Genomic DNA, 27,510 nt, shown 5'->3' on the forward strand with positions numbered 1-27,510 from the left:
ATGACCATTATGTCCCCTTTTAAAAAATTCAGAGAGGTTCTAATGTGAATCCTCTTCAGGAAATATTTATCAATAAATAAAATAAAAAATAGTGCATTCTGGTGACAATGTACAATAATTTGCCTTCTGATTAAGGGTATATATAATGTAATTATGAAGAATCCTGCTTTAATTCATCAAGATCCCTTTAATCATTTAATCACACTTGACTCCTCACAAAAGCTGAGACGGTAGAAGCAAGTCAAGCTTAATTTACCCCATTTTTCCACCAGGGAAGGGGGGGCCCAGGGAAGTGCTGCAAGCTGGCCAAGGTGTGGAGGCCATGTTATTGAAGAGTTGGGATTAAACATCAGATTGCCTGGCTGTGCCCAGGAGCACCCCTCCCCCAGCAGTCCTTGTTACAGCAACCCTACAACTGGCCTCACCTCTTGGGGGCAGTTTCAGGAAGCCTTTTAATAAGCTTTATCCTCTATCCAGCAGGTCGTGTGTTCTAATCCTTCTTTTGGAGATGGCCAACACTTTAGGCTGTTATGTCTTAAGCAGGTGGGATCACAGCCAGCCAGAGGCCAGGACTTCTCCAAGTGAAGTGTGGGACCACAAGCACCCAAGGGGTCTTGCTAGACATGCAGATTTCTGGGTCCAATCCCAGACATGCCTGATTCCAAATGCTTTGGAATCTGCATTCAAGGTTTTTCCTCATCATCCAAAGTAGCTGATCTAGGCTAACCTAGGAGACAAGCACTTGTTTATCACTAAAGTTGTTTTACTGTCTCTTTCTCCACCTTAGAATGTAAATTACATGAGGATAGGGTCCTTGTAAGTCTGGTTTATTTCCAAACCCTGTTTCCTAGAACCCCTACAGTAAATATTTATTTAATTGAATGTGCACTAAAATTTGAAACTACTGTCATACACCATTCCTTCATTTTACACTAGGGAAACTGAGGCCCAACTGCTGCAGAGTTGGTAAGGGGCAGAACCAGGGTCAGGATAAAATCTCTGTTCTCCAGAGTCCCAATCGGGCATTTGTTCGTCTCCACCCCAAGCAAGCCTCGTAAATGAAATCCACTTGAGAAAAAAGACATTTTCTGCCCATAAATACTCGGTTTCGGAGCTTGGCCTGGTTGGGGTCTGTTGGTAATTCCCCGTTCATTTTCGTAGGCGCCCAATGCCCCCAAGGGTTAAGGGCCCGCCTTCCAGGCCGGGCGTCGAATCCAACTCCGGGCAGTGTCCCGGCCGGGGCCGCCTGGGAGGAGCCGAGCACAGTCCGCGGAGGTGAGGCCGGCTGGCCCAAGGTCACTCAGGCGGGGCCTGGAAGGGGCAGGCCCACGGGACGCCAGGGAGCCGTGAGCACCCACCTCCATCATCCTGTAAGTGGAGGGTGACATTAATGGCTCCTTCCTCGGAATCTGGAGCACCCAACCTAAAGAGCGCGAGCAGGCCCGGCCGGCCGCGTGGCCCACTCCCATGTGCTCCACCTGCGGCCGCTCTCACGCGCTGGCTCTTTAAGACACTTCCCCCTCTTTACCATCCCTTCTCTCCTGCCCGGCTCGCTGCCCCCCCCCCCCCCCCCCCCCGCCGCTCCCGAATTGCATCAGGCACGTGCTCGCCCCCGTCCGGTCTGAGTACCCCTCACCCACCAGCCCCGAGGTGCGCCGAGGAATCGGAGGCGAGGGGCGGGGAAAGGGGCGGGGCTGCGAGGCCCTGCGCGCGCGCTCCCGCCGCCTTCGCCCTCCCGTCGCCCACTGCCAACCCCGGCGGGCGCGGCCCCGTTGCGCCTTCCCCTCCCCTTGCCCGCTGCGTCGCGAGGCGCGCGCCCGCCCGCCGCCTGCCGCGGATCGCGTGGTCAGCTCGGCTCGCCGCGCCTCTCCCCCGTCCGTCCATATTGCTGCAGCCCCCGAGCCGGGAAGCCCGGGCCGCCCCGGCGGCGGGGGGGGAGGGAGGGACGGGACGAGAAGCCTGCCAGGCTCGGGGTGGGGACGCCTTGCGAGGAACGGGCGGGGGGGGACGCGCGCCGAGGAGGCCTGGACCGCATAGTGGGGGGCCTTCGTCCCCCCCCCCCGCCCGGCCAGCGGGCCTTGGATCTACGGCGGCTGCATCCGACCCGGAGGGGGGCCGCGCCTAGCGTGAACCCCGACCTTTCTCCGCCGGGACTGGGGCCCAGCGCCCCGGAGGAAGGCGTCGCGGGCGCTCGGAGAGCCAAGTTCGAGGCGGGGGAGGCAGCCTCGGGCGCGCCCGGCTTCTCCGGGGGGGCGGGCGCGCAGATGGCCACTCAGGTGGAGCCGCTGCTGCCGGGGGGCGCCCCACTCTTGCAGGCCGAAGAGCACGGGGGGCTGGTGAGGAAGAAGCCGCCGCCGTCGTCCGAGGGCAAGGGCGAGCCCGGGGCGAACGACGTCGGAGGGGGGGAGCTGGACGGCGGCGCCCGGAGACCTCGGCCGCCCTGCGCCAAGCCACACAAGGAGGGCACAGGGCAGCTGGAGCGCGAGAGCCCGCGGCCGCCGCAGCCGCCTGGCGCCGAGGGCCCGGCCGTCAGCGACGGGGAGGAGGGCGGCGGCGGCGAGCCGGCCGCTGGCGGAGGAGCTGCCGGAGCCGCGGTCGCCGGGCGCCGAGACTTCGTGGAGGCCCCTCCGCCCAAGGTGAACCCGTGGACTAAGAACGCGTTGCCGCCGGTCCTGGCCACCGTGAACGGACAGTCTCCTCCAGGTGGGTCTTTCTGCTTGGTATCCTGGGTCCGGGGCCTCTTCCGGGGACATAGGCGTCCCCTCCCCCAGCGGCCTCCAGGGCCCGGGGGTCCGCCACTGGTCGTGGTGACTCGGGATTTTTTTTTTTTTATTATCTCCTGGCTCATTCGGGTCGCCGTGCCCTGTCCCCCAGCACACTCAGGAACCTGCCCCTGCCAGAGGGCCCGGCCACCGGGAGGCTACGGCCACCGCCTGGGCCGCAGCGGTTAGTGGGCAACGGCGTGGTCCGGGCCTACCTCGCGGGGAGAGGGTGGGCGCTGGTTTCGGTGAAAAGGGCCCTCTCCCCCTACCGCATGTTAGTGTAAGAGACGGTTTGCAGCCTGAACCTTCCTGGGGAAGCCCCCTCTTACCACCCCGCCCCATGCTCCTCGTTTTGGTAGCGTTGCGATCGTCCCCATGTTGTAAATGTTTAATGAGTATATGTCATAGGCAGCAAAACGCCCGGCGATGAGTTCGTACCGACCACACAGATTCGGGATTTAAAAGTTAACAAGTTTTGTTCTCGAGTAGATAGTATTAGGCGGTAGAATGGCCATTGGCGATGGGTTCAGGGGTCGGTTACGGGCAGAATGGGGAGAAGAGGAAACCCAACGTGTCATTGAATTCGGTGCTTTCCCTCCCTGATCCCGGGGACCTTCCGTCTTGAGAGGGAGCCGAAGGGAGAGCGTGCGGGGCATCCAGTGAGGGGGAAATGTGAGGCGAGTAAGGGGGCATGCGGCGACGCGAGGGGCGTGTGGCGGCGGGGGAGGGAGTGGCAGGGCCGGGAGGGCGGGCGGGTGACAGTTGGGCGCCTTGCGCCGCGCCGCCGACCCGCGGGCTGGTCGCGACCGCTCGGCCTAGGCGTTCGGGGCCCGCCTCGGCGCTCGGGGTGGAAGGCGGGTGCGGGCGGGCGGCGCGGCCGGGAGTGTGCGTGTGCGCGGGTGTGAGTGCGCGTTCCTCCTTCCCGGCATTCCTCCGCAGCCGGGACAACGTGGTGCCACCCCGCGCGGCGAGTGGCATGTGACCGCCGACTGGCGCTCCCCGCGCCCTCCCTCTCCCTCCTCGGCTTTGGGTCCTTTTGGACCCGGCCCCTTGGGGAAGGTGGGAAGTCCCCGCAGAGCGTTGTCAGTGGCGCTGGGGGGAGAGAGGCGGTGCAGAATATGGAGGTTCGGCTCGGCCTTCCTTTGCCAAAAATAGATCGTCGGCTTTGGTAGGGGGCGCGCCCGCCCTGCTCCCTTTGCCGGCGCGTAGAGGCACAGTGGGGCTGGATTCTTTGGTTCAGGGTCTTTTTGTAGTGGATCGGTGTTAAAACACGCTTGGAGCTATAACGATGGCCTGTGGCCATAGCCGTATTGCTTTTTCAAAACTCCTCCCCTTCTGTAGCGCTGGTTGAGGCTGACTGGTTTAAACCATCAAAATGGGGAAAGGGAAGCTTAATGCCTTCACATTCAAGGGAGTAGAATCCCTTGTAGTCCTAGGGGAACCAGAACAGCGAATTCTGAAAATGGCATGTTGTAATTTTTATTTCTTTTAAGATTGCCTCATTTGGAGGAGGGGACATTTGGCGTTTACTAATAGTACCTCAAACCGTGTTCTCTTCCTTTTGCCCTCCTCCCCTTCCCCCCGTTCCTTCCAGAACCCTCTTATGCAAAGGGCAGTGCTGAAACCTCCATTTTCTTGCAAATCCCTCCTGATCCACCCACAGAGGGAGGAATTGCAACTTTAAGACACTCTTTGGTCCTTCCCCCCTCTTTAAACTCAAAGGGGTATAATCATGCCCAGGAGAGATCACTCCTCAGAAGTTTAAATGGGGCTACTCACTCTGGCTGCTGCTGCTGCTTAGCTAATGGTGAACCTGCCTTGTGGGTTTTAAATCAGCCATGACATCAGGTGGTATTGGGTGCTTGAGCTGGCATTTTGTGCAAGTCCAGGGGCCCTTGATAGGGTGCATCACCGGGGTTATTGATCGTGGGAAGAGGACAGCTTGGCTGGCATCTCGCCTTTACCTCTGAGTTCTTAGAAGAGCCAACTTGCTTTAAAGTGCCCACAGCAAAATTCTGAGTCGGGTAGATTTACTCTGTTCTTGTTAGGTAAGAAAGTATCTTGTCTACTCATTGGTTTTGAAGTTTCAGAATAGTCTATGATAGACAAACTCTGAATTCAGTAGCTTCTCTGTTTAAGCCAGTTGTTAGGGCTTGGATGCTTTTTGAGGGAGAATTTTGTGGTCAGGGTAGATGGTGGCACTTTCTTTGAAGTTTACATGGGTCACTAAGGCCCTTTTCCAGCCCTGATTTTATTTACAGCTTGGACAAGTTTAAATGAGACACCAATGGAATGACAGTGTGGTCTTGGGAAATTTTGTGTTCTGTGATGCATATGTTTTGGGTGCCTCATAAGCAAGCCAAAACCTTTCCAAAGCTTGCTGCAAATGCCTATTTTTAGCTCTCCTTTTGGCTCAGATGCTAGTATTTTAGTTCTTCAAGGGACACATGCAGTAACTAGTAATAAAAGATGTTTTGCTATATCCCCCCTTTCTTGCGGGGTTCTCTGGTCTGGTTTAAGCTTCTGTGTCTTAGTAGTTTTAAATCTTGGGATTTGCATTTTGGTTTTTTGTATTTTCCTCCCCTAGAATATTTTGAAAACATTAAATATTTTTTCCTTATCTTAGCCACAACTCTTTAAGTATGAGAGAGGCAAGATGTCTTAGTTAAAGAAGTGATACATAGCAAAGGTTCTGGGGTCAAAACTGCATGGGTTCAAATGCCAGCTCAACCACTTGCTTAGCTGTGCCTCCTTCTGCAGGATACTTAACCATTCTGTGCCTCAGGCTCTCCATTTGTATTCTAGAAATTAAATTATTTATCTGCTGCATGTGGCCATTGTGAGCATTCACTGTGATGATATGTGTGAAGTATTTAGCTTGGTGCCTGGCATGTGTTTTCTGTTGTACCATGTCTGAGAGACTGAAACTGTGGGATTTTCTGGGACTTTTTCTGGGTCTCCGTTTTCTCCACCTGTAAAATGAGGGGGTTGGAGAGTGTTGTACTTTCCTTTTCTGGTATTGTATTAGTACTCCCTGAAACATATGGGATCTGTCTCCTTAAAAGTGGGCTTTTGCTTATCCACAGACATGAAGGGCATAGTATGGATAATCTTAAATGTTGATGACCCAAGTAATTGGCTGTTTTTTCTTTGGAATGTGTTATGACGAATGTTTTAAAAATAAGTTTTAATGTATTTGCCTTTTGTAAAGATTACTTTTTGGCGGAGTGTTCATGTGCTCTCAGGGCTGTGGGGAAAGGCGAGCCTAACTGAACTAAAAATTTGCTGTGGCTGGTGTACATGTAGTAGGTAGAGACTTGAGAGCATATCATCCCCACAAGCTTCCAGCAACCCTAGCAGGGAATCAGTGGGTTGATTGTCTGACACTTCTAATTTTGTGTAGTAAGAAAACACCAGTACTGTGATCTTTTTCTTCATTTCTCTTTAGAGGAAAGTCGGGGGCAGGGCCTGAGACTTGAATATTTATATTCTGGGCATCATTTTTTCTGTCTCTTTGAAGTGCAGCTAACTGGTGACACAAAATAAAAAAGGGTTATAATCCCAGCTAACCGATGGCAACCCCAGGAATCTGCCACCACACTGAACTGGCCCCAAATAAGCCTCCACTCCCAGTCTCAGTTTTCTTCCTGGGTTTGGGCCCCTTCCCATCTTCCCTCCTCCACCAACCCCACAACTGGTTGTACTCCGCGGGGCATCCATGTGGATCAGTCAGTCTTCATTGCATGAAGACCTCACGGTGTCAGAGCTACTTCAGACCCGGGCTCCTTCCTTCCTCACCACTAGAAGTGGACTGGGTGGAATTACACAGTCTGTAATTTTGAGTCCCAGCTTTGCTTCTAACTTGGTGTGCAATCTTGGGCAAATTACTCAGCCTCTCTAAACCATTGTTCCTTCATCCTCAAAACGGGAGTAATGGTAGTAACTATTTCATAGGGTCGTGAAAATCAAGATGTTTAGCATAACCTTTAGCTTAATGCCAGGTACAGAGCATCTAATAAGTGCTAGCTATAATAAATGATCACCATTGTTAGGAGTGTTCATTTCACTTGTAATTCTGCTTGTGTCCAGCATTGTGGACACTAGCAACCCCCATACTTCTCTGTACCTGTGTTTCTTCATCTGTAAAATGAGGGAATTGGAATATGTCTTCAAAGTTTTTTTAGTATCAAAAACACTTTTTCTCCGATAAACCCCTTCCCCACAAAAGAAACCAAAGCAGAGCCTTTTTTAAAATTATTATTATGTAAGTTTCAGGTGTACAACAGTAATTCACAATTTTTACAAAGCAAAGCTTTTTAAATGTGTATATTCATATCTGCCATAGTGGTTAAGAACTCCAGCTTTGAATCCAGGTTCTGTTGAGTGCTAGAGACACTCTTCTGGCTTCAGGAACCTAAGCCAGTTGCTTGGGGGTTCATATCAGAGCAACCTGTGTAGCAGCTAGGCACTAAGTGCCTTACAATGAATGTGGTAATAGAAAGTACACAGTGCTGTCTATAAAAATTGCCTCCACCAAATAAAAATTGAACCCACACCTAATAGAACCATTGATCTGTGAGGTTAGAGGAATGCGTTGATTGACCATGAGGTAGCAGTTATCCAATTTCTGAATGTGAGAAATTCTACAAGACAGGTTATCTTGTCAATAAATAAGTGGCGTTCAAAAAAATACAACAAACTAGTGAACATAACAAAAAGAAACAGACTCACAGATATAGAGAACAAACTAGTGGTTACCAGTGGGGAGAGAGGGAAGGAGGGAGGGGCAATATAGGGGTAGGGGGTTAAGAGGTACAAACTACTATGTATAAAATAAGCTACAAGGATATATTGTACAACACAGGGAATATAGCCAATATTTTATAATAACTATAAATGGAGTATAACCTTTAAAAATCATGACTCACTGTATTATCCACCTGTAACATATAATATTGTACATCACGTTCAATTAAAAAAATAAACATTTTTAAAAGAGGGAACTGTTATGGATGAAAAGAGTTGAGACATCAGTCAGATGCATTGTGTGGATCTTGTTTGAATCCTGATTCGAACAAACAGGCTGTAAGAAGAAATTTTGGTGACAATTGAGGATAACTGATCAGTTTAGATTATACTAAGGAATTATTTGTCAAGGGTAATAATGGCATTATGGTTGTTTTTTGTTTGTTTTAAACTCCATAGCTGGTTATATTGTGCACCTCTGGCAAAGAACTGTTAGGTTAGCCTTGATAAACGAGGGCTTGAAGCTCTTTTCCTGTAGTTCAAATCACTTTCTTCTCTTGTGAAGAAAGCACACAATTAGGACACACTCTGAAGGGGAGAAGGGAAGGAGGCCTTCCCCAGGAACCTTCAGCTGCCTGCCCCCTGTTCTGGGCAGGGAGTTTGAGTTTTAACCTAACGGGGAAATGAGTGCCTGTTAGGGAGGGAGAGGTGCTTTGGAGGTGGTTCTAGGCCCTTGGCAGGTAGGGGGTAGTCTCAGCAGTGCTGAACTCTGAACCTCCCAGGGTTGGGGGGCGGAGTGGAGGGGGGATTCTCTTGGCTGACCCAACCCCTGTCTGCAGTGGGGCCTAGGCTAGAGTAAGTATTTTAGAGCTGTTACTCAGCACTCTTTCCCTCTCTTTGGGAGTCGGGCAGGGAGAGGAGGCGGAGCAGTGGACCTGAAACCACAAAAACCTCTTTAACATGTAGAGCTTGGCAGATGGGAGTGCCCCTGTTTGCAAAATCCAGGACAACCTAAAAGGGGGTAATTAGGGTGTTGGGGCCTCCAGAGGGCTCACAAACCTCCCTGGCTGGTCCAGAGTGATCTAAGGGAGTGGCCAGGAGAGAGGACAGTTTTACTTGCTGGGGGTTTGTGAAAGAAAATAAGTTTTGATAACTGGCTAATGAAAGCGCAGGAAACAGCGAGGTGAAGGAGCAAAGGGGTAGGTGATGGGATTTAAATCAGAACATGCTGTTTTTCTTGTTCCCAGAATGGGACTAACCCCTATGCTGAGGTTGTTTTGAGGATCAAATTGATACCTCGTTTTGGGGTAGCCCAGTTCATGACTTAAAATGTCCCACACAGATAGTTGTAAGTGGTTTATATTCCAGAAGATGCATTCCAAAGCCAGGTTCAGTTGACCCTTGAACAACACGAGTGCATGGGTCCATTCATGTGGATTGTTTTCAATAAATACTTCAGTCCTACACTCTCCACTGTTGGTTGAGTCCACGCTCATGCAGAACCGCAGATAGGGAGGCACAGCAGATAGCCCGCACAACCCATAAAGTTACACATGGATTTTCCACTGAGCTGGGGGTTGGCGCCCTAACCCCGTGTTATTGAGGGTCAACTGTATATGTAGTTTGAGGTAATTACCCATTCTGAGGGGTTATCCATGCCTTTCCTAGGTGAGGATGGATAATCTGGAGTTAACTTCATTGTCAAACAGTCCTATGTAATAGTTACCAGGGCCAACTGGCCAATTTTTCGTGGCAGATAGCCTAGGGTATCTCCATGAGGGACTTTCCCAGAATCAGAGGGACAGTCTTGATGTGGCACTTTTCCTTTGACTGCGCCTTTGGACTGGCAAAGCCGGTGTGGAAGGTGAGGTATGTGGGCTTTTATGATGAATTTTGTAAAGCCAGCCACATAAATCTGACCTACAGTGAGGGGTTTTACCACCTCAATTTGAGGTATTATTGGTAAACCCAGATGGCCCCTCCATCGGAGGCCTGTGTACAGGGTACTTTGTAATAACCCTCCAAGCTTGTTGTGGTAACCAGCTTCCCGTCTGAACATACATTCCAGCAACTCCAGGTAGCCTTTTCTCTTCCTTCCTTTAAAATGAAGTTCTAAGCTTTTCAGAGGAACTGAATTCAGTCCCACAGTTGCCAGGAGCCATCTGGATGCATGGTCCACCTGAGCTCTGGTTTTTGCTCTCCTTTCCACATACCCTAGCTTATTGAAGCTCCTGATAACCCCACTATAAGTAATAGTGATATTGCAATTATCCTGTGTAACCTGCTCAGCAGGTGCTCTTTTTATCCCCACTTCACAGATGAGGAAAGTGAGACTCAGGAGAGATTAATAAGCAACTCTGTCCTTCTAATTGCTCAGACTAAAAACCTTGGGGTCATTCTTGGCACCTCTATTTCTTTGTCACCTTACATCTAATTTACCAGTACATCCTTTTTGGCTCCGAAAAACTGTGACCAAAGCTAAATGCTTTCGTTTTACCGCCTCCTTGGCTGCCAGCCTGGTCCACATACCATTACTATTCAGCTAGAAGGTTGCAGGAACCTCTGAACTGGTCTCCTGTCACTCCTGCTTAAAGTCCTCTCATGGCTTCTATAGCAGAGTAAAATTCAGAGTCCTTAGAGTTTCTTCTTGATCTGGCTCCGCAGACGTCCCCTTGCCCTGACTCTCAGCTCTGACTTCATCTTTTACCACTTTCCCCTTCCAACAACATTGGTCCTTGCTTTTCCTGGAGCATGTTGTGCACCCTCCTGCTTCAGGGCTTTTGTTCTGTGATGCTCTTCCCCTAGATAGCCGCATGGGCCACACCCTCACTTTCTTCAGGTTCCTGTTCCATTCATTGAGATGGAGAGGCCTTCCCCGACCACCCTATATTAAATAGCAAGCCTGCACCCCATACTGTCTATCCCCATCCCTTTACCCTGCTTCATTTTTCTTCTTAGCTTTTATCACCATTGGATGAGGGTCTTTGGTGTTTGACCACTGCTTTATCCCTAGCACCTAAGCATGCCTGGCACATAGTAGGCAGCTCAGTGAACATTTAATGAATGAATGAATGAATCTCATACTTTTAACAACATCATTCACATTTTGAGTCTGGCATAGAGGAATACCACAGTGAATAATAAAAATCTGTGTTGACAAAGAACACACACACTCACAATCCATAATGGAAAGTACTGTGTAAGAAAGCTGTGGGATTCTTTGGGAGTGCAGCAGGGAGCACCCAGTTCAGTCTAGGTCAGAGAAGTCTTTCTGGCGGAAGCAGTGGCTAGCCTGAAATGGGAAGGACAGGTAGGACTTATCTGAGAAAAGGCCTGGAAAGAGAGCTGTCTTGGTTGAGGAAAGGCCATGAGGTTCAGAGAACTGAGTAACTCCCTGTGGCTGTAGTATAAATTCTCATTTTAACTGGAAGGCAGTAGGGAGCTTTTGAAGATTTTAAGTGAGGGAGTGGCATGGTCAGATTTTTGCTTGTGAAAGATTGCTTTTGCCACGTGTCAGAACCTCTTAGGTTAAGAATAGATGATTTGGGGTTTCCTGTCTGATCCTTTGGGGCAAGGTTCCTGGATTACAAAGGGAGTAGACTTCCGAGTCATTCCTGAAGTGTATGTCTAGGACAGTTATCAGCTGTCATCCTTCAGGGGTAGGGAGCAGCTCCAGTGTATGGGATTTCTCTGACCTTTCAGAAGGCCAGATTATCTGGAATGCGTTTCAGTTCCTGGGAGAATCGCAATTGCTGATGGACTGGCCTAGGCTGAGTCCATGCTTAAGCCAAGAGCCCCAGCCTGCTTGTGCTGCTGCAGCTGTTTAGGTGGAAAGAGGAGGCGGCCCTGGTTAGGGGGACAGGCTTCCATACGGGAATCCCCCCCTCCACCAGGGAAAGCACCCATGTGGTGGGACTTCTAGGTCCACATCTAGGCTGCCTGCCACCAGCCTCTCTGCAGCTTGGCTCTGTGGGCTTTTCCAGAGATAGCTACGTGCACAAGGTTTCCTTCCCATCAGAGCTACCTCCCTTCAGCTGAATTCAGCCATTTTTACACCTGTGCTAACAGTGGGTTTGCATTTGCCCATAGATGGGCTGCTGTAGTGAGTTCCTGAGAATACTGGGCTTCAGAGAGCCAGGCTTACCCTGACCAATGCCCATTTATCAACTCTGTTCCCATTGCTGTGCCCTCAGGGGCTTGGATTTCCTTTCTCTCCTTTCAGAGGAGAAGGAGTATTTAGAGCTGAAAGGGACCCCAGAGGTCATTGAATCTAAACCATTGATTTACAGGTTAGGTACTTCAGGCCCAGAAAGGAAATAGAGTTGCTCAGGATCACAGTCAGTTCACAGCAAGGCTGAGACTTGAACCCATGTCTCTTGGGTCTACTCCGATTTTGTTTTCACTCCTCTGGAGGAAGAAATAGCATTGGGTGGTAAAATGTCGACTTCGGAGTTAGTCATCCAGTTTGAGTTAGCCCAGCCACCTACCAAGTGAGTGCCCTTGGAAAGGTTGGTAACTTCTGGGCTTCAGTAAAATGGAGTTATATCTGGAGTAAGCACGTCGTAGGATCACTGTGAATGTGAGCTAGGGGAAGGTGAGTGCTCAGCCAGAGCCTGGCAAATAATAAGTGATAATCGTAAGAGTGTTGGTGGTTCTTCTTTCGAGGTCTTGAATTTGAAAGTGGTTCTTCTTTCGAGGTCTTCAATTTGCTAATAGAGCTCAAGTGCTAAAGCCAGGCTTCCTCTGTCTTCCTGGGTCCTCTCTGCCCCTTATCCCTGCTGTTTGGTCCTGAGCATACACAGGAAAGCCGCCCATGTCACTTAGAGCCAGTTCTTCCCACCTTGCCCTAGGCTGTTACACAACTCCATAGTGAAGAGGAATCACTGGGGCTATAATCCTGCATGAGAAGCCCATATTGTGGCACTTGGGAGTGCCCTAGTGGTAGAATGTCTGTGAGAGACCAGCTCAGGTGCTTTTTTTTTAAATTTATTTTATTTATTTATTTTTGTCTGCGTTGGGTCTTCTTTGCTGCGCGCGGGCTTTCTCTAGTTGTGGCGAGCGGGGGCTACTCTTGGTTTCGGTGCGCAGGCTTCTCATTGCGGTGGCTTCTCTCCTTGCGGAGCACAGGCTCTAGGCGCACGGGCTTCAGTAGTTGTGGCACACGGGCTCAGTAGTTGTGGCTCGCGGGCTCTAGAGCGCAGACTGAGTAGTTGTGGCACACGGGCTTAGTTGCTCCACGGCATGTGGGATCTTTCCGGACCAGGGCTCAAACCCGTGTCCCCTGCATTGGCAGGAGGATTCCTAACCACTGCGCCACCAGGGAAGCCCCTCAGGTGCTTTGAAGTGAAACCTTCCTGCTCCATGTTTGGTATCTTTCTGCAGCTTTGGGTTTGCTTGGGGGAGTGGAGGTCTGCGCTTTTCCTGTTCTTTATATATCTTTACAGTGATACAAGAAAGAGAGGCCAATTATGTGGAGGGAATAGCCTAGTTTAGGTTTTGTCCAAAGTGGAGCCGAGTGTAGGGGTGGAGTTTGGACACGGTTGGGTGTGGGAGGCTGGATGGTGCTTCTAGGGAGTGTGGGAGGGAGACAGGAAATCAGGAACACACAAGAGGTGGCTGCTCACTGGGACGCATGCACCTTACTGTGAAGAGGGAGGGGATGGTTGAAGAAACTAGGATTATTTTTCCCAGAGAATCAAAGCTTGGGGTGGGTGGAAATGCCGGTTGTTCTGAACTACAGCATTTGAACAGATCTGCTTCAAGTGGCCCTACAGGTAAAGCTCTGATGGCAGGTGGGAGGTGGAGGGTCAGTAGGTTTTGGCTCTGGTCAAGTAGTAACTTTCAGTAGTGCCCCCAACAGATTCAGCTGCCACAGGAGGTACTTGGTTCCTTGACATGGTGGTATTATTTAAAGAGTTTGGATGGCAGTTTCCTGTAGGGCTCTGCAGCTGTAAATTTGCAAAGTACTTTCCTAGATTTGTTCATTCCAAAATTTTTGAGTACTTGTTACGTATCAGGCTCCAGAATTCAGGGGTAAATAAGACACAAAAGCCATGATGGGGCTTTTGTCCTGAAAGGTAGAAGTTACAAATGGGTATCCACTCCCTTTACTGCCTCAATTCCAGTTCAGCCTGCTGACAGCGTTTGATTACCCTTCATTTAAAAACAGTTGAAAGTAATCATCTGTGTTTTAAAATCAAGAAAATGTATCTGGAAACCTGGAGATTTGCACCTCCTCTTTTAAAAGCCAGACTCTGAATATACCAAAAAAAAAAAAAAAATGAATTGTACACTTTAAATGGGTCAATAGCATGGTATGTGAATAATATCAGTAAAGCTGTTATGAAAAAAAATGAGAAGACCTGGCCACACTGGGCCTCTGTTCCTTTATGACTACTATCCAATGTCAGGATCTAGCTCCCTTTAGACGAGGATGCCTGCATTGGGCCTATGGGCTCAGTCTTTGTATGTTTTATCATACAAAGGAGAGAGGACAGCAGTCTGTCCAGCCCACAAGCTGAGAACATCCTTATTCGAGAAGAATTTGAGAGGAAAGGGTGGGGAAGACTTTAAGGCCGAGGGCAGGAATTGCATGCAGTCCCTGGAGGGGTCTCCTTACCCACCTCTCTGAGGGAGAGCGGGTGTGATGGGGAGACAGGACACCACTGGGCATTGTGGCCTGAGGCCCCAGAGCAGCAGTAGAAAGCTGTCTGAATGCTAAGGCGTGAGCTTGCGGTTATGTTAGGCCCCGATGAGACTTGACCCCCCTCCCTGCATCTGTGAAATGGGTGTAACATCCTTGATAGCAATCTCTAAGGCCCTTTCTAGCTCAAACACCTTTCAGGTATGAGAGCAGCTAAGGCAGATGTTAGTGTGCTTCGGGTGGAAAGTGGAGAGATGCTGGCTAGAGGCCTTGTGCATCATGATCCTGCTCTTTGGGCAGTGGAACTAAGGCTCACTGGAACGCTGAATTCTCTCTGGGGCAACAGACACTGGAAAGAGGCTTCTCCACGGGTGTGAGCCCTAGGACAGAGAACTCTGGGCAGGAGAATTTGGGACCAGCCTTCTAGTCCCAGATGTTTGGCTCAATTGCTAAGACACCTTGGGTGACTGACTGAACCTCTTTGGACTTCTTTCCCTTTTCTGTAAATGAAAGTGGTCGAGCCAGAAGACCTTTCAAGGTCCTTTCCCACTAGGATTAAGTTCTATGTATCAAATCAGAGGTCAAGACTAGTTTGAGAAAGATTTTATCTAATGGGGATTGCTTTTCCCCACCTGATTGGACCAGCTTTAGAGTGTCATCCCCAAGAAGTTGGCCAAGGCTGTGGGATTCTTCTACCTAGGCATGGGGCATTCTGCCCTAGGCTTCTGGGAAGTTCTGGGCCGAGGTGAACTGCCCCAGAAAGTTGTTGAGTGCCCCCAGCAGTGTGCAAAAAGTGGTGGCTCATTCCTTGGCAGGAATGTTGTTGAGGAGGTTCTGTACCTGGTTAGTTTGGGCAGTTGCTGAGAACCCCCTTCTGGCCCTGAGATTTAGAACCTAGGACTGGTGGAGGCCAGGGTCAAAGTATCAACTAGTTCAGTAAGAGGGGAAGCCAGCCCATCTCGAGAGATTGTCTTTTTTTTTTTTAAGAGGTTTATTTGAGCCAAACTGAGCACTATAGCCCAGGACTATTTCATTTAGAGTCTCTGTTTTTGGCGGGGGGGGGGGCGGGGGGGTTGGCCACGTAGTATGCGGGATCTTAGTTGCCTGACCAGGGATTGAACCCGTGCTCCCTGCAGTGGAAGCGCGGAGTCCTAACCACTGGACCGCCAGGGAATTCCCCTAGAGAGATTGTCTTGAGTATTCAGAGTCCTCAGGCTTATCTAGAGAAGGACCAGGGCTTGAGCCTAACCTTTGTTTGCCTGGAAGGAACTAACTTGGCTGCCACCAAAGTGAAAATCATTCATTTAACACATTTATTTCAGTAACCTACTAAGTGTTAGACCATGGGAATACGGATGGGAATAAGACAGAAGGGGCCTGCCCTCATAGTTTACATTCTAGTGGGGTGACAACGTAAACCAGCAAGGTAGTTCTGGTTATCTATTGCTGCCTAACAAATCACCCCAAAAACAGCCTGGATCCTGGTACGCATGCGACCTTTTGTGCGCCCTCCAAGAGTGGAGTTTCTATTTCCTCCAGCCCCATGGAATCCTGAGATCAAACCCCGCTGGCCTTCAAAGCCATGTTCTCTGGGGGCTCCTCCCATTGCCGGACTCCCAGGCTGCGAAGCCTGACGTGGGGCTCAGGACTTTCACTCTTACAGCAGAACTCCTGTGGTATAATTGTTTTCCAGTTTATGAGTCGCCCACCTGGCAGGTATGGGATTTGATTGTGTCGTGATTGTACTCCTCCTACCATCTTGTTGTGGCTTCTTTGTCTTTGGATGTAGGGTATCTTTTTTGGTAAGTTCCAGCGTGGTTTTTTGTTTGCTTGTTTGTTTGTTTTTGGTCTTTTTTGTCGATGGTAGTTCAGCAGTTAGTTGTGATTTTGGTGTTTGCTAAGACTGAAGATTAACTAGCCTGTCACAGATCTTTATTTCTTTGCTGGTTGTTGGGCTGCACCCTGCAGGCCTCCAAGGCCTCTGTTGCCCAGCTTCAAGACTGAAGAAAGATCCCGGAGTCAGCAGCAGAGTCATCAGTGGTTTAATGGATGGGAGCTTACATGTCTGAAGCAAGGTCCTGGAGCGATACCCCACCATGTATGGTGGATGGGGGGCAGGACACATAGCCATCTTCACTGGGGGGGGTTGCGGGGCGGGGAAAGGGAGGCTACTAGTTATATCAAAAACAGCCCTTTTATTCACTGATTTATGGGGCAGGATTTGGACAGGCCTCAGCCAGGTGATTCTTCTTTTCTTTGTGGTAGTGATAGAGGTGGCAGGCAGGTCCTGGTCTACATACAGGGCCCACCACAGCTTCACTCACATGTTTGGAACCTTGACAGGGATGGCTGCGTTCAGCTAGAACTGGAGTGCCTTCAGGTGCCCTCTCCAGCATGGTGATTTCAGAGTAGTAGGACTTACTACATAGTGGCTTGGGGCTCCCGGAGAGCTGTTCCAAGAGACAGGAAGTAGGTGTGGTCAGTATTCTAAGGTCCTGGGCCTGAGCACTGGCACAATATCACTTTTGGCATGTTATGTTGGTAGAGGTCACAGACCCTGCTGAGAATGAAGGGGAGGGGGCATGGGCCCTGCTTTTCAATGGGAGGAATGTCGGTTTGCCACCATCTCTAGTACTACTTGGCAGTTTCTGATAGTGGTGAGTGCTGTGAAAGAAACAAACTAATAGAGAAGTGTTGGGGGTTGTGTGGGTGAGGGTAGCTTCAATCAGGGTGTCAGGGAATACCTCTGAGGGTGAGCCAAGATGGGGTTGATAAGGAGCCTGCTGATGAGCACGCTAGCCTGGAGGAGCAGCAGGTACTAGGTGGTGATGAATTCAGAGTTCTCCAAGCAGCTGACACGAGAGGCTTTTGGAGGCCAGCTTAGGGAGTTTGGCTGCTGTTCTAAAGGCAAGGAAGGAGGTGACATGATCCGGCTTCTGCTTTAGGGTTTATCCACTCTGTGGAGAGTGGACTGGGGTCGGGGCGGGAAGAGGCCCAGTTAGTTGCAGGGAGGCCCCTCGGAGACATCGGCAGGCATCCAGGAAAGAGATGGAAAGGAACAGACGATGGCATAGTGACTTGGGCCATCCAACTAACTTAGTGCCCTGTCCTGTCCCCCCTCCTCCAGACTAGGCCACTTAAAGAGGACGTCTTCTGATTGCTATTTTTTACTTCCTCCTCTCTTCTCGTACTGTCCGGAAGTCAGATCAGTTGTATTGTGTCCATTAATCAGAAGGGTGGCCTGAGGCAGGCAGGTATGTTCCCCCTGGATCTGGGTCTCTTAGCCCCAGAGCCAGGAGGAGTTATGAGTGTTTTCTCTGCTTCCCCTGGCCTCTTCCAGGTTCCATGCTCCGGGGTGGAGGTGGAGGGAGCATGTGGGTGAAACAGCATGGCGTCAGGCACAGGGAGGCCTGGAGATAGGGAATGAGCCCGACATGGGCTCTCTTGGTCACAGTTTTCCACTCCTGACTTCTTATTGGAAACTTTCAGGTAAGAACTTCAGGGTGGGGTCAGAGCAAGCTGCCAGAGCTGGAAATCTGGAGATCCATGTTCTGATTTCAGCCCCGCTCTCACATTTCTCCTGGCTGGACATTCATTTCTCACGACTTGTATGAAGGGATTGGATCCCATGCTCATGAGTGCATTGCTCATCCATTGCTGATGTGCCTTTATCTTGTCCCTGGGCTTAGCCAGGTGTCCTAGAACCTGCCTCATGGGTAGCTTGCCTTGTTGAAGCCAGATGCCCCAGGGAGCCATGCCAGACTGCCTGAGAGCTTCCACGTCTCCCGTGATTAACAAACTTCTGATCCATCACACACATCTTGTTCATGATCTTGGTTCATTTTCACATCCCTGTGGGATCCAGCTGCTACAGTCATGATCCTCATTTTACAGACCAGAAAATAGGAGTTCAGAGAGGTTCAGTAATTTGCTCAAGGCTGCATAGTAGTTTGTTAGCAGCTGGGATTCCAGCTCACGGCAGACTGACTTACCATCTGGCTTTGCATTCTCCCAGACCACAGAAGTATACGTATCTCACCTGAAAAACTTTCTGGGGGAGAGAGGACCCACACAAATCTTCAGACAGCAGGAATCTGTGTGGGCCCCAGTGGCCCAGCCTAGAGGTCCCAGCTCTGCCTGCCCTGGCCACCCTCAGTGAGTGTGAGCCAGGCCCTGGAACTTCTGGTCCTGCTGGGGAACCCTGGCCCCTCTTCTCTCAGAGATGTTCCTCTTCAGCTCTGTCAGGCCACCTGCAGCCTGCTGGAAAGAGCCCTGCTGACCTTGTGGTTTCTCGGGCATGGCCTCTGGGCCAGTGGGAGGGGTGGGGGCTGCTCTCTACTGGCATTGGGAGGCTCTCTGGCTCTGGGTTGTCAAAGCGGATGGAAAATACTATTATGTGTTGGGTCTTATTTATTTATTTACTTACTTATTGGCTGCATTGGGTGTTAGTTGCAGCACTAGGGCTCTTCATTGCAGCGCGCGGGCTCAGTAGTTGCAGTGCGCGGGCTTAGTTGCCCTGCGGCACGTGGGATCTTAGTTCCCTGACCAGGGATCAAACCTGCGTCCCTTGCATTGGAAGGCGGATTCTTAACCACTGGACCCACCAGGGAAGTCGTTGTGTTCGGTCTTTTAACTTCTTTCGAAGGGGAAATCTTTTCAACTTATTCAAGCAGCACCAGTTCATTGTAGAAGAAACATCCAAATGTGTTTTAGCGAAGAGAAAACAAATCCCTTCATAATCTGTTCCACCAGCCACCAGAAATACTAATAAGCAACCATATCCTTTTAGATCAGTGCTGCCTAATAGAAATACAATGCAAGCCGTGTATACAATTAAAAATTTTCTAGGGCTTCCCTGGTGGCACAGTGGTTGAGAGTCTGCCTGCCAATGCAGGGGACACGGGTTCGAGCCCTGGTCTGGGAAGATCCCACATGCCGCGGAGCAACTAGGCCCGTGAGCCACAACTACTGAGCCTGCGCGTCTGGAGCCTGTGCTCCGCAACAAGAGAGGCCGCGATAATGAGAGGCCCGCGCACCGCGATGAAGAGTGGCCCCCACTTGCCGCAACTAGAGAAAGCCTTCGCACAGAAACGAAGACCCAACACAGCCAAAAATAAATAAATTAATTAATTAATTAAAAAAAAAATTTCTAGTAACCATATTTTTATAAAGACAGGTGAAATCAACTTAAATAATATAACCCAGGATAATCACAATATTATCATTTGAGCATATAGTCAGTATAAAAAATTATTGTTTCTACTAAGTCTTTGGAATCTGGTATGTCTTCTACACTTAAAGTACTTCTCAATTCAGACTAGCCATGTTACATGTGTTCGGTATCCACATGTGGCTAGTGACTACTGTATTGGACAGCACATTTCTAGATTTTTCTTTGTGAGTCAGACACACACACAGACACACACATGTGTATATTTTGTATATATACACACACCTTTAAAAAAAAATGGGATCATGATATTTTGTGAGCCAAATTTTTTCCCCCACTTAAAAACATAGGCTTTCAAAGTCGCTTATAACCGTCAGAGCAGCCTTGGTAAGGAAGGTTACATTTTCCTGGTGAGAAAGGTTAAGGAGCTGGCCAGTACTACATTGCTGCCTGGCAGATGCGCACACCCGCTCTCTACCCGAGGCCCCTGCTCCTCCACTGCACCCTGCAGGCACCTGGAGTTGATCTGAGACCGCTGAGCCTGGCCAGAATTCACACGTACCCTGTGCACATGCGCACGCATACCACCCTTTTGCTGAGGGAAGCAGGCCCACGCAGGGGAAGCTACTGACCGAGGCTGTTGCACAGGGGTGCATTGTTTAAAATACAGGCACTCCGATGCCCAGTTCAGTGCTCTTTCCATCACCCTCGGCTGGTTTCCAAGAGCTTACTGCTTGGGTTTGCGACTAGCCAAGGTACAAAGAGGAAACCCGGGAGGGGTGGGCAGAGCCCCTCACTTGGGTTTGTCCTGGGGTACCCCCAAAGGCCACAGCACATCCCTAGTGGAAGCTGGCCAGCAATGGGAAAAAGACCAGCAGGGCCAGAGTGAGTGCAGAAAGGAACATGGGTTGGACTGGGTGAGGTCGGAACTTAGAAATCTCTAAATAATTGATTAGTGTGTCAAACAGTGCTGTCCCCCTAGTGCAGGGACACATGCTTCACACCAGGCGGCTTTTGTGGCAAGAATCTCATTTCTTAGCAGGTCTGAGGTTTGTAGGAGCCTGGTGTCATTTTTTTCCTTCTTCCCCCACACCCAAATCTTTGCCTCAGTTTTTCAGCCTATGGAATGGGGCTGCGTTCTAGGCAAATCACTAGCCCTTCATAGGAGGGCTGGGTTGAGCAGCAGACCTTGGATTGGGCCTCAGGTAAGGTGATCAGATTCCTGATGACTGAGGTTTTGAAGACTCGGTGGATCCAGGGAATCCAGCCTTTCTCCCCCATCACTGTAGCATCCAGCAGCCCTGAGCCAAGTCTCCACAGGCTGGGAGGGGCCTGTTTCAGGTACCAGGGAGGCAGCTGGTTTGTACTCCTGGGTTTGTACTCTATTGCCCTAAGGCGGGACACTGCCCAAGGTGGCCTGCCAGAGCTGAGGATTCTAAGCCGACATCCTTTGATTACTCCTGGAGTCTAGTCTACTCATCAAGTCCTTAGATTGGAAGGGTTGGTACTGCCTTTGGGATAGCCCTTAAGACTTTACAGAACACTTCTTTATTCTTATCTCACAGTGCCCTTGAGGTGGGTGGTAATTGGCCCCCTTTTATGGAGAAATTCCTTCTCCATAGGCTCATGGAGATTAAGGGACTGCCCAGGGTCAGAGTTAAAAACTGGCAGAGCCAGTCCCCCTCCCCAACCCCCACCCCTTTAAAGCACAACTAATACGGAAGAAATTCAGGAGAGTAAAAAGAAGGTAAGCATCAGTCTTCCTTTCTTAATTTTTTTTTTTTGATGTGGACCTCTTTTAAAATTTATCTTATTTATTTATTTTTGGCTGTGTTGGGTCTTCGTTGCTGCGCGTGGGCTTTCTCTAGTTGCAGTGAGCGGGGGCTACTCTTCGTTGAGGTGCGTAGGCGGTGGCTTCTCTTGTTGTGGAGCACGGGCTCTAGGTGCGCGGGCTTCAGTAGTTGTGGCACGTGAGTTCAGTAGTTGTGGCTCGCGGGCTCTAGAGTGCAGGCTCAGTAGTTATGGCGCACAGGCTTAGTTGCTCCGTGGCATGTGGGATTTTTTAAAGTCTTTATTGAATTTATTACAATATTGCTTCTGTTTTATGTTTTGGTTTTTTATCCCCGAGGCATGTGGGATCTTAGTTCCCTGACCAGGGCGCGAACCTGCACCCCCTTCATTGGAAGGCAAAGTCTTGACTACCAGGGAAGTCCCAAGCATCAGTCTTTCTATTAAGATATTGCAAGGGAGGCACTTAGCACAGTGACAGATCATACTGAAGGGCTCAATAGTAGCTGCATAATCATTTGTTTAGAAAGATACTTGACTTGATCAAGGACCTGTGGGGATAGCAGTTTGTCTACTGAGCGGGAGGTTCTCTTGGGGAAAGGAGTGTGAAGGCAGTGGCAGCCTGGGGATGCCAGACTCCTGGCTGGGAATGGAGAGGCTGGCTGCTAAAGTTCTCCATTGGCTGCAGCTGGGCTTGCAATTGCTCTGGGATGGTCTCTGCCATTGCAGGTCTTCCCTGTCCCAGCCCCTGGCTTGCATCATCACTGCCATTGCCCCTCTGAGGTGGCAGCTTTTTGCAGATCCTAGAGTTGAGGAAGGCCAGAGTCCAAAGGGACTTTTGGAAGCCATCTGGTCGCTTCTCATTTTGCAGAAAGCTGATGTCATCTGTTAGCCAAAGTCTCCCGGGTGGCACCAAAGGAGTCAGGATGCCCATGCTAGTTCTCTCTTCCTTCTGCCTTGTTTCTTCAAGGATAGAGAAATGGGAGGCCCTTCGAATGGTTGGTGCTGTAGGAGTGAAGATTAGAAGAGGACTAGGTCTGGCAGCACGTGCCCCAAGGTGACCCGGTGCAGATGCTGTGACTCCTGTTCCTCCAGACACAAGCCTTCAGCTTTCTTCCCTCCCCTACACTGGGCCAGCGGTTGACACACCCTGAGCAGGCCAGGGAAGGCCTGCCCAAATGGAGGAGGTATTGCTCAGAAATGCTCTCAATTTCTCAATAACAGCAGCACCTGCCCCTTTCCACTCTACCTGACTGATGAGCTCTTCAAGATGGAGCATAAAGCGCATAAAGCATGGTGCTAGGAGGGGTGAGGACACTCACACAGCCAGGATCAGGTAACTAACAGGCTCACCAATGAGTGAGATGGGCTGGAAAAGTTTGTCAGTGGCCTTAATCAGAGATATGTATGAACTTCCAAATAATAGCCAACAAGTAATGAGTACTTCCTGTGTGCTTCCCCAAGCGCTTTACAAATATCAACTCATTTAATCTGCAGAATCCCAGTAGGTTAGAAACTCTATTCCCATTTACAGAAATCCAGAGTCGCTGAGGTAGTATTGGCAGAACCAGGACTCTGGAGCCCAGGCTCTTTCTTAACCATTGCACTGCCCTGCTGGTAGTGAAGTGGGGTGATCCGGGCTGACCTTGGGGAAGTAGTAGCCAGGTGAGCTTTCCACAGAGGCACCCATTCCATAACTCTCACTTGTGTTTGTTCTTCCTGAGCAGTTTGTTCTTCCTGAGCCTTGCCTTAATCTCTCTGGGAGAGGCCAGGCCTAAGGGTTGCAGGTCTTACCTGGGGGTGAGGACAGAGTGGTCCCTGGAGGGAAAGTGCATTGAATCCACCACCACCCATGTCAGCTCTCATGTCAGTCATTAGTTTCATGGGCTGGACCCTTGGCAATCTTACCCATTTCTGTATCCACAATACATAGTATGGGCTAAATGGTTGTTGAGATGAAGAGCATTTTTCAGTTGTTACCAAACTGGAATTATAAATACGTTTGTGACTACTGTCCCTTCTCATGCCCACAAAAGACATTGCTAATTGATCACAGGCTTTTCCTGAGCCTGTTTACTGAGGATCCTCAGTACAGCATCCCAGGCAGTTGAGATCAACCAATTACAGGTGGAGTTAAGATTAAGACTTTATATAAACTGAGCCCTCAGAGGATAGGGACTGTCTTGTTTACCATTACTTCCGCAGTGCCTGGCACACAAAATCCCTCATGTCAGTGGTGACGTTTCATGATAAGAGTGGCAGGAGCCTAGGGCTGGCATCTTCAAAAACAAGTTGATATTGGGACCAGCCAGGAAGCTCACTGTGTCTCAGTTCTGTCTTATTGTGTAATCTGGGGAGAACCATGTCCACCCTTCCTACCTCAAACTGAAATTGTGACATTTAGATGCAGTGATGGTTGAGGTAGACCTTATGAGCTGATTAGCCCTGGTCACCAACGATAAGGAAAGGTAATTTATCTGAATGGCTGGTTTATGCTCTCTTCAGCTCTCCCCTATGCCCTGGTGCAGAGCCTACATAAAATCTCTGCTTTTCTACCCCCCTTTCTCCCTCCTGTCTGTTCTTTGTCCTATGGGGGCTCTGCAGTTTCTTCCATTCTCTCCGTTCTGATCTGCTGGAGGAGGCAAAATTCTCCTGGGCTTGGTGCAGCCAGAGCCCAGGCCTTTGGGTTGCAGGCCACCCTAGAGCGTTGCCTTCGCAATAAATAGCGCTTTGATTGCTGGCTGTGCTTTGCTCCTGTCCCCTATGCTGAGTGGCATTATCCTCGCCTGGCAGGTGAGCTAATAGGCTCAGAGAAGTGGATTCTGGTGCTGATGGCCTCAGTCCCTTGTAGGGTCAGCTTGAGCTGGAGCCCTTTGGGACCTCAAGAACCTAGTGTCGTCTCCTGCAGTGCTGAGGGGCCTAGGGTAGTCTGAACTTTCAGGTCCTTGGAGTCAGCTACCTTCTCACTGTGTGACCTTTGGCTAGCCACCTAGCCTCTGGGTCTCCTCTAAAACTGGGATAGCTCCGCCCTTGCGAGGATTAGAAAATGCACAAAAGGCCTGCAGCAGGAGGCCTGAGGTAAATGCTTAGTAAGTGGTAGCCATTATTATTTAACAGATCCAGACCTCAGGGCCTTGGGTGCGCAAACAGCGATGTGTAGGGGAAGAGTGGAAGCTGTTTGGTTGTAAGGAAGAGGCAGACAGGTCCCTTCAGAGCCTTCATTCTTCTGGCATAGCCATAGTCGGGAGCTCACTGTAAAACTCAACCTCAAGCTCAGCCCAGACTGATTTTTTGTGAGCTCACGTCTGTCAAGACACTCTGCTTGTGGCTTCTTGGCCTGACCAATCTTTGCTCTTGACGCTGGAGATTGGATGGTGGTGAGTTCCCCATACATCCCTCCTCAGGCTGCTGTCTGTGTGTGTAATTAAAACACGTTCCGTTCCTGCTCTTGTGAGCCGGTTAATTCCCGTCTGCACTTCCTGTCCATAAATATGAGACCCTGGACTGGGGCTTGGAGACCAGGGGGTCCTTACCGCCAGTCTCACTCATTGGCAGCTCAGTTCTCAAACATTAATTGGCACCAGCGTTGCACAGGAAACTTGTTAAAAAATGCAGATGCTCATGCTCTGCCCCTCTTGGCAGACTGCTTTCTGGAGCTTGGGAGAAGGCAGGAGTCTGCATTTAACCAACGTCCCTCACCCGCACCTCCTCTGGTGTTCTTAGATTGTGGAAGTGGTGTTGCCAGTCTGCTAGCTTACTGGTCCCAGTTCCCACAGCTGTGAGGTGAGGGGTTCTCATACAGCCTTCTGCTCAGGGACTCCAGCCGAGTGGGAGGCACAGTGGGAAGGGGGCTTGGGTTCCATTTCCACCAGGATAGTTCTTTTTTTTTTAAAAAAAATAAATTTACTTATTTATTTATTTATGGCTGTGTTGGGTCTTCATTGCTGCACGCGGGCTTTCTCTAGTTGTGGCGAGCGGGGGCTACTCTTCATTGCGGTGCGCGGGCCTTTCATTACGGTGGCTTCTCTTGTTGCGTAGCACGGGCCCTAGGCAAGCGGGCTTCAGTAGTTGTGGCACGTGGCCTCAGCAGTTGTGGCTCGAGGGCTCCAGAGCGCAGGCTCAGTAGTTGTGGCGCATGGGCTCAGTTGCTCCGCGGCATGTGGGATCTTCCCGGACCAGGGCTCGAACCCGTGTCCCCTGCACTGGCAGGCGGACTCCTAACCACTGCGCCACCAGGGAAGTCCCAGGATAGTTCTGCAATTTATTTTTCTTTTCAAGAAGGTATTATTTAATACAAAATGTAAAATAAAAAGGGAAACATTGACACAAGGACCCATGTACCCACTACCAGTTCTTAAAAAGCACAGCCCTGATTTTAAAATACTAATTGGGTAGATCAGTTTCCCAAGGCAAAAGAAATAAAAGCAAAAATAAACAAATGGGACCTAATCAAACTTAAAAGCTTTTGCACAGCAGAAGAAATCATAAAATGAAAAGACAACCTATGGAATGGGAGAAAATATTTGCAAACAATGCAACTGACAAGGGGTTAATTTCTAAAATATACAAACAGCTCATACAGCTCAATATCAAAAAAGAAACAACCCAATCAAAAAAATGGGCACAAGACCTAAATAGGCATTTCTCCAAAGAAGACATACGGATGGCCAATAAGCACATGAAAAGATGCTCAACATCACTTATTATTAGAGAAATGCAAATCATAACCACAGTGAGGTATCACCTCACACAGGTTAGAATGACCGTCATCAGAAAGTCTACAAATAAATGCTAGAGAGGGTATGGAGAAAAAGGAACCCTCCTACACTGTTGGTGGGAATGTAAACTGGTGTAGTAGCCACTACAGGAAAACAGTATGGAGGTTCCTTAAAAAACTAAAGACAGAGCTACCATATGATCCAGCAATCCCACTCCTGGGTATATAGACAAAACTATAATTCGAAAAGATACATGCACCCCAGTGTTCATAGCAGCACCATTTACAACAGCCAAGACATGGAAACAACCTAAGTGTCCATCCACAGATGAATGGATAAAGAAGATGTGGGATATATATACAATGGAATATTACTCAGCCATTAAAAAAAGAAGAAATACTGCATTTTGCAGCAACATGGATGGACCTAGAGATTATCATACTAAAGTGACATAAGTCAGACAGAAAGACAAATATTATATGATATCACTTATATGTGGAATCTAAAAAATAATACAAATGAACTTATTTACAAAACAGAAACAGACTCACAGATACAGAAAACAAACTTAGGGGGAAGGGGAGGGATGAAGAAGGAGCATAAAATCAACAGATGCACAATACTATACATAAAATAGATAAGCAACAAAGATTTCCTGTATAGTGTAGCACAGGGCACTATATTCAATTTCTTGTAATAACCTATAATGAAAAATAATCTGATACATATATATATATATATATATATATATAACTGAATCACTTTGCTATAACCTAAAACTAACACAATATTGTAAATCAACTATGCTTCCATAAAAAATTTAAAAAATACTAAATGCGGTGTTGTGGTTCTGAGTAACCCCTATCAAAATTAGCAGGTGAAACTCATTTGGTCTATCAAGATAACTGCAAGTGTGTCCAGAGAAAACCTCCCTTAGAATTACTAAGCAGATTCCTGGCTCCACCATTCCTGAGCAAGAATCTCTGGAGGGTGGGACCCAGGAATCTGCATTTTGACAAGCTTCTCAGAAGATAGATACATTTTTTGCATCCTGAAATCTTAGAGCCCAAGTCCTTTGTAGCAGTAGTTTCAGAGGTAGCTTGTACCCCTGGAAAGCTGGTTTCATCTAAGGTTGTGGTTAGGGTGATCAGTGAGTGTGAGGGTAGAATTAAAGGGCGTTAGAACTAAAGATGACAAGATCCCCACACCCCAAGAACAGACCTCTGAGTAGAGAAACTGAAGGCACCCAGAGGGGAATTTTTCCAAGCTCCAATAGCAGGGGCTGTAGTGCCGGCACCAGGACTGGCGTCAGTCTCCCGGCTACTAGCCCCGTGTTCTGGACACTGACTCACTGTCATGGAACATGGGGCAATGGTCCTTCCTTCCTACTGTGGCCAGATTGAGCAATTAAAAATACACCATGCCCAGTTAAATTTGATTTTCAGATAAGTAGCAAATAATTTTTTTAGTATAAGGTGTCCCAAATACTATGTGGGACATAATCTAAAAAATTAGTGTTGTTTATCTGAAATTCGCTAAATCTGGCAACTGTAATCCTTAAAAAAATTTTTAAAGCACCAGACAGATTCAAGAATTGATTCAAAGAGATTTAAAAAAATAACTAATGCATTTATGGTACTTTTCTGTTTAACTCTGCCCATATTTAAGCTGTTAAACAATCCT

General features: G+C 49.1%; 1 protein-coding gene across 1 annotated transcript in view; it reads left to right on the top strand.

The window, feature by feature from the left end:
- Positions 1-1,937: 1,937 nt before the first annotated feature.
- LARP1 (La ribonucleoprotein 1, translational regulator) overlaps positions 1,938-27,510 on the top strand; it is a 56,875-nt gene continuing 31,302 nt past the window's right edge. The window contains exon 1 of the mRNA XM_061189908.1: positions 1,938-2,703. Coding sequence (XP_061045891.1) covers positions 2,265-2,703 — 439 coding nt within the window. The 5' untranslated portion in view covers positions 1,938-2,264. The remainder of the gene's footprint in view (positions 2,704-27,510) is intronic.

The sequence above is a fragment of the Eubalaena glacialis genome, chromosome 4 (genome assembly GCF_028564815.1).
Source record: "Eubalaena glacialis isolate mEubGla1 chromosome 4, mEubGla1.1.hap2.+ XY, whole genome shotgun sequence".
Lineage (NCBI taxonomy): Eukaryota > Metazoa > Chordata > Mammalia > Artiodactyla > Balaenidae > Eubalaena > Eubalaena glacialis.